The sequence below is a fragment of the Dendrobium catenatum genome, unplaced genomic scaffold (assembly GCF_001605985.2).
Source record: "Dendrobium catenatum unplaced genomic scaffold, ASM160598v2 fragScaff_scaffold_621, whole genome shotgun sequence".
NCBI lineage: Eukaryota > Viridiplantae > Streptophyta > Magnoliopsida > Asparagales > Orchidaceae > Dendrobium > Dendrobium catenatum.
The window spans coordinates 28,001,729-28,008,320 of record NW_021319083.1 but is presented as its reverse complement, the minus strand read 5'-3'; the positions used below and the strand labels follow the sequence as shown (position 1 = coordinate 28,008,320).

At 34.6% G+C, this 6,592-nt stretch overlaps 1 protein-coding gene across 1 annotated transcript; it reads left to right on the top strand.

Annotated features, from left to right (window-relative positions):
* The first annotated feature begins 5,813 nt into the window (after positions 1 to 5,813).
* LOC110111784 (DNA-directed RNA polymerases IV and V subunit 4-like) lies at positions 5,814 to 6,287 on the top strand. The gene has a single exon (XM_020843790.1). It carries the CDS (start codon positions 5,814 to 5,816, stop codon positions 6,285 to 6,287), a length of 474 nt encoding a protein of 157 aa, XP_020699449.1.
* The last annotated feature ends 305 nt before the right edge of the window (positions 6,288 to 6,592 follow it).

Here is a 6,592-nt window from a genome sequence, read left to right as displayed (position 1 = left end):
TGTAAATTTCCACATCAGAAGGTAAAAGACAAAGAGAATCATTATCGAAATCATTAATAATATGCGAGATAACGTGAGGATTCAAAAGAGGGGCTTTGGTAAAATGATCATTGAACCTGTTCTTAAAATGTTCCACACCAGATTTACAAATAAGTTCCTCGGACTCAATGGTAGAGCCATCACATTCAACTATTTTATGAATATAATTCTTAGTCTTATTACGATTAGCCATGACATAGAAAAATGTAGTATTCCTATCTCCTTCCAAAGTAAATTTGAAGTTAGCTTTTTGTTTCCAAAAAATTTCCTCCTGTTCCTGAAGCAGAATAAGAGAATCCTTAGCACAGTTCAACATGATCAAATTCTCATTAGAAGGGTCAACCATATAGGAATTTTCAAGTTCAAGAACTTTCAGTTCAGCTTCCTTGATGTTGGTGAAGACATTCTTAAAGACATTTTTATTCCGCCAATTTAAAACATGTTTTAATCTACTAAGTTTAGACCAAAGAAGAAACATACCTTTAATGTCATTATTAGGGTAAATGGGGGCATTCCAGTTGGTACTAATAACATTCTTAAAATCAGCATGAGAAATCCACATATTTTGGAATCTAAAAGTAGCCTTGCCCACTTTAATATTAGCATTGATATTAAGCAATAAGGGACAATGGTCAGATAAAGTTCTACTAAGATAATCAACATAAGACATGGAGAACATAGAGAGCCAATCATTGTTGAAAAGAAATCTATCCAGACGCTGCCAAATAGTGGATCTATTCCAGGTGAAAGGACTACCATTAAAGCCAATATCATTCAGAAAGCAGTCAGAGATAACATAATTAAAATCTTCCATAGCAACAGAGTTAGTCAAATTACCTCCTCTTCTTTCCGAAGCATTAGAAATAATGTTAAAATAACCACCAATGCACCAAGGGCCATTAATATTGTTAGCAAATTGTCGAATTTGATCCCAAAGAGGGATACAATTCCATCTAGTGGTAGCAGCATAGACAAAAGAGGCATAACACTTGTAGTTAAAAAATACAATTTCACAATTAATAATTTGAGGGAAATCAGATATAATGTTCACATTAATATTGCTATTCCACATAATCCATATCTTGTTAGAACAGTTAGCAGCAAAATTAGAAAAGCCCAATTTCGAAGCAGTAGAACAAAGTTTATCAGAAGAAATGAGAGGTTCAATTAAAACTAAAAACATGATACTATGCATTCTAGTAAGGTTTTTAACTCTAGCAATAGAATCCTTACCCCTAATGCCCCTAACATTCCAAAGAAGAGCTTTAATCATTAAGATATTTGGAGGAATTTTGAGCACGGGTAGAACGGGGGGTAGAAGGTAGGGAATTTTTATGATTTTTCCCTTTCTTTTTTGTAGCTTTCGAAAATGCATCCTCATCAGAATTTTTAGAATAAGCATTAAAAACAGTAGAAGAGGAAACTACATTCTTACTCACACGGTTTCCATTCGATAGGACCTTAATCACCTCATTTGAAGGAGGGATAAATTCCCCTTCTTCACAAGTAACGGTGTTACCATCCGCAATAGTATCACTTTCCATATTAGTAGCATCATTAGCAAAGGCATTAGATTGATGTTCAACAATGTTAGAAGTAATATGAACTGAATCAATATGAGCTTCCTCTAAATTATCAGTGTCTTTTAGCATAGATTCTATGGAAATAAAAATATTGGGATCGGATGCCTCATTGTTGTTCAGTATGGTTTCATGATTCTCCTCCATTAAAATAATTTCAGCATTAGAAGAATGTAAAGGAGCTTGAGAAGTAACGATTTCAACATCCAACTTATCAGATATAGCTTTAGAAGCAACAATGTCAACATCCAACTTATTAGATGTTGTAGGCGGTTCCACCTGAGTAGATTGAACTTCCATTAAAATAATATCAGCATTAGAAGTATGCAAGGGAGTTTGAGATGCAATCATTTCAACATTCAACTTATCAGATGATGAAGGCGGTTCCACCTGAGTGGATTGAATAACTTTCCCAGTAGGCACATATATTTTCTCGATGGATCCAAGCTTACCATCCATCTGAACAGACGTTTTTTTAAGTTCCGGGTGTAGTTTAAAGCAATCAAAAGGAGCATGTCCATGGATCTTGCAATGAGAACAAAATTCAGGGACTTTCTCGAATTCAACTTTTTTGCATATAACCATAGGCTTTCGATCCCACCCATATTTCCTTAGAATGCTTTTTGGTTATGTCCACTTCAACTAAAATTCTAGCCACAGAAGGTCTTGTGCGTGAAGCTGTAGCTTGATCGGTTTGGAGAGGTCTATCGAAAATAGAACCCAATGCATGTAAAACTTTCTGATTAAAAAAATGAAGCCTAAGATTAGGAAAAGAAATTAATCCATATAGGAACTATTGGCGATTATTCTTTTATATCAAAAAAAGGCGTCCATTTTAAAATGCGCATTTGACAGTTAAAGATGAAATACGATCTTCTAGCAAAGATTCTACTATAGTCAAGATCGTTAGAAAGTTGTATCGCTACATGCCTTGAATCTAAAAGACCAATAGAGAAGAAACCCGAGAGTTTAAGGTTAGTAAAAAAATTCCGAATAGAGTCAAGATTTGGTCTGTTAAGACCAAATTTACCGACCAAGGTGAACTGGAAGGGCGATGCTAGTTTGAGCACTTCATCATCAGTCAAAAGAATGGCAGGAACCCCATTAAAAACCGTTTGGGACAAGTTAGGGAGGACATCACCTGAAGATGCGCCACCAGAGAGAACATCCTTAAAAGATCGTGATCTAGAGGGCGAACCATCACCTGCTTCAAGATTGAAAAAGCCTTTGTTTTTTATCGGCTCAGGACCAGCCACAGCGCCCCAAGGGTTTGGGGGCTGCGAAGCAGCCATCAACGAACCATCCCTCGCGGGGCGAAGAGCAAAAAACGAACAGAGCTAGACTAAAATACAAAGAAACACCGGAAAACTGGGAGAAAAACAGGCCGAAACGGACGAAGACGAAGGAGGAAGAGCGGAAACCCTAAATCGCCAGAGCGTCGGGTTTCAGCTGCCAAAAAAAAGATAAGGAAATGCTGTTGTGCCAAATAGCAGAATAAATATGTCATTTGTCATAATTAATTCTAATAGTATCAAAAACATTTTTAAGATTAAACTTACTAGGCGGAGAAATATTGAACAAAATTTTATCAGTGCATTATAACTGTAAAGGGATGTTCAGAATACTAACAATTAAATCAAAGTGGATAACTCCATAAGTTTATTAACATTCCAACTCCCATTATCAATAAAACTATGAACCTTAATATTATGCAAAAGTATGTGTATTAAGAAAGCTGTCAATAGAATCATTCCCTAACCAATTATCTTGCCAGAAAAAGAATATCCCCTTTGCCCAAACCCCATTTAATAAATTGCTCCCCTAACCAATTATCTTGCCAGAAAAAAATACCCCCTTTGCCCAAACCCCATTGAATAAATTGCTCAGCTTCTCATTTGATGTTGCAAAGCCTTTTCCAAACAAACGAGTTAGACCTTATGTAACTACAAGCTATGGGATGAAGCTCTTTGCAATATTTAATATTCATAAATTGAGCCTACAAACTTATATGAATTACATAGACGACTAGGACGTTTGAATGCAAATGAACATGAAAGAATAGTTACTGCAATGACCATGTTATATGATATCATTAACAGCTACATTTCTTATAGTCACTATGTTCATTAACGATTAAATACTATTTAGATACATATACATAAAATCTTGGTAGACATGTCTCCACAAAGAAAAAAAAAACATGCATATTAAATGTGATGAACCAAGCAATTGTTTTTATAAAGAATAATGTGAACTTATTGTAAGTCAAACAGTTTTAGGGCTATTGCGAATGGTTGGGACTAAGGTTGTCAAAATGAGTTTTCGGGTTGGGTTTGAGTTTGGGTTCAACAAAAAAAATGGTCTGCTATCACTTGATACAAATCAAACCCAACCTGATTAGGAAAATGGGTCACATACCCAAACCCAAACCCGATCCGATTCGGATCCGGGTCGACTCGACAAGACCTGCCAACCCATTTATTAATTAACCATTTCTTCGATAAATGGAAATGAAACAAAATCCTGTGTGGTGTCATGCAACGGGATTTAGGATTTTGCAAAAATGAAGAATCCCACCAACTGAAATGAAATCCCACATCGTTCGGGCTAGCACAGTAGTGCATGCGGGTGCTCCGTGCGGGAGTGCATGGCGTGCCAAATACGATATGCAAATCGAATTTGCATTATTATTTTTCTTAGTAAAATTTTAAGGCATTGAGTGGAGAAATTCATAAAATCAAAAGTTTGTAAATGTTACAAAGCCACGCATGAGTCCAAAATGATAGAAATAAGAAGTCAGCAAAGTCACCTAAAAATGTGGCTCAGTCCTCACTGTGACTTGAATAAATAAATATATGTAAGCATGTATTAGAACTAAATGTACTTAAAATTCATAAAAAAAGTACATGTTCATGGATAGAGCCCAATGTAGAAATCTCAATCATTAATAGAAGTTCATGACCATCTCTCAATATGAAAAATTAGGAATAGTGAGAAATTTCCTATATAACATTATACAAAAAAATTTGTTAAGGGATTCATAGATATAAAAACATTTGCAATGGTTTATTAGTAATTATATATATTTCTATTATTATTTTGAAAAGCATTAAATTAATCATATATAATTAAAGCCTCATAATTATCATATCTTTAATTTTATGGAAATTTATTATTGGTTTATATTTAATAATTTATGTATTTTCTATTAATGTAACTTTATTATAGAACCTTCTCTCTACCCCACCCCCACCTATAAATAGGAGGTTAGTAGGCAACCATAAGGGCACATCACACAAGAAATTATTTTTCTTAAGCTCTCTACTTTCTGGTAATAAAAAAAAAAAAATCATAGCATTCTCTACCTCTCTTTCTCTCTCTATTTCTATATTTTGTTTTGTTTTTTAAAACACACATAGGGGTCTACGTCTTAATTATAAAAAAAAGTACAAATAATTAAAGGATCAAAAGCTCACTAAAAATATAGTATTTCAAGGATATTTCAACAATTTCGAATGATTCTTACAATCTAGATTTCGCCGACATATAAAATTAGATTCAACAATTTCGTGCCATGTAATATTTCTAGGATTATCGATGAATTGATTTGAGATGAATACTTTTTGTTCATGTTAGTTTCTTTCTTTTTTTTTTTATAGAGTTCAAGTTTGGCATGAATTTAGCTTGATTTTTAAATTTTATTAAAGTTTATTTGTTATTTTAACACCGGACCGGAAGGGGCTTGACAACTCCTTGTCAAACATCCGGTGACCGTGACCAAGCACAACACGAAGAACTCCTTAGAAGAATTCACCACCTAAATGCACTTCAAGATACAGAATTAGAAAGCAAACTAAACTCAAATCTTATTCATCACTTTCATTACAAGACAACAGCCCCTTATAGAATTTGTAGGCCACATTAAAGGCAATAGGCCTAAAGAAAAATATAAAAGCCAAACTATTTAATTATGTGACTAATACATAGAACGAAGTTTATAATAAAAGAATCGAGCAATAGCTCCGATATCAAAATTACTTATCAAGCGGAACTAATCACTAAGTTTGTCTAAAACAATTTAATTATGTTTGCATTGTTGAACATAAATACACACAACTTCTTATGAAATAGATGTAGTTTATTTAGTATTTTTGTAATGTCTTATTATTTTGTTATCTTATTCAGCACATTGTAATGGCGCCGAGAAGGAACAAAGGCAAAGAAAAGGTTGATGAGGTTTCAAGTTCCTTTTCAGCTAAGGCCTCTATTGCAGACAATGACGTGAGCCTAGAAATTGACGTTCCTCCAGGCGCTAAATTACTTATGGATTATGAAGCAGCGCTTCTTCTGCAGCAGTTTTATGATGAAAACTTGCCCACATTTACTAAACATGGGATCCAGATGACCGAGACTTTTGAAAGTGCGTTGCAGTACGTGAATGAAGCAGTGCATTACACCAACATAGATTATGTTCATGGCGTCTTGGGCAGTCTCAGAGATTATGGAGTCACTGATGAGGAGATTTGTATGTTGGGAAATACTTGTCCAGAGACCTGTGACGAGGCTCTTGCGTTAATACCATCATTGAAGGAGAAAGAAGATTGGATTGGAGAAGCTCTTGCGACTGCTCTATCCACTCTTGGACAATTAAAAGTAACTATGGGGTAGCTGAAGCTGCATGCTTTTGTGTTGTTCTGAAATCTTGGCTTATTTGTACTAGATTTTTGTGCTTATTTCTGTTACAAAAGATAAAGATGGGTCTGTACCGCGCTTTATACTGCTTTTCAATAATCAACGTAGAAATGTTGAAGCTTTATATATATAGCTTGATTTGCATTCTTCTGTTTGTTTAGCTAGCTAGATTTCAGAATGAAGAAGTTTTTAATTCTGAGGCAGTTGAGGAAGAGTTGGGGAATTTGGGTGGAGAGATTGAGTAGAATCAAAGCATCTCGTGTGCTCTAAAGGTTGATTAT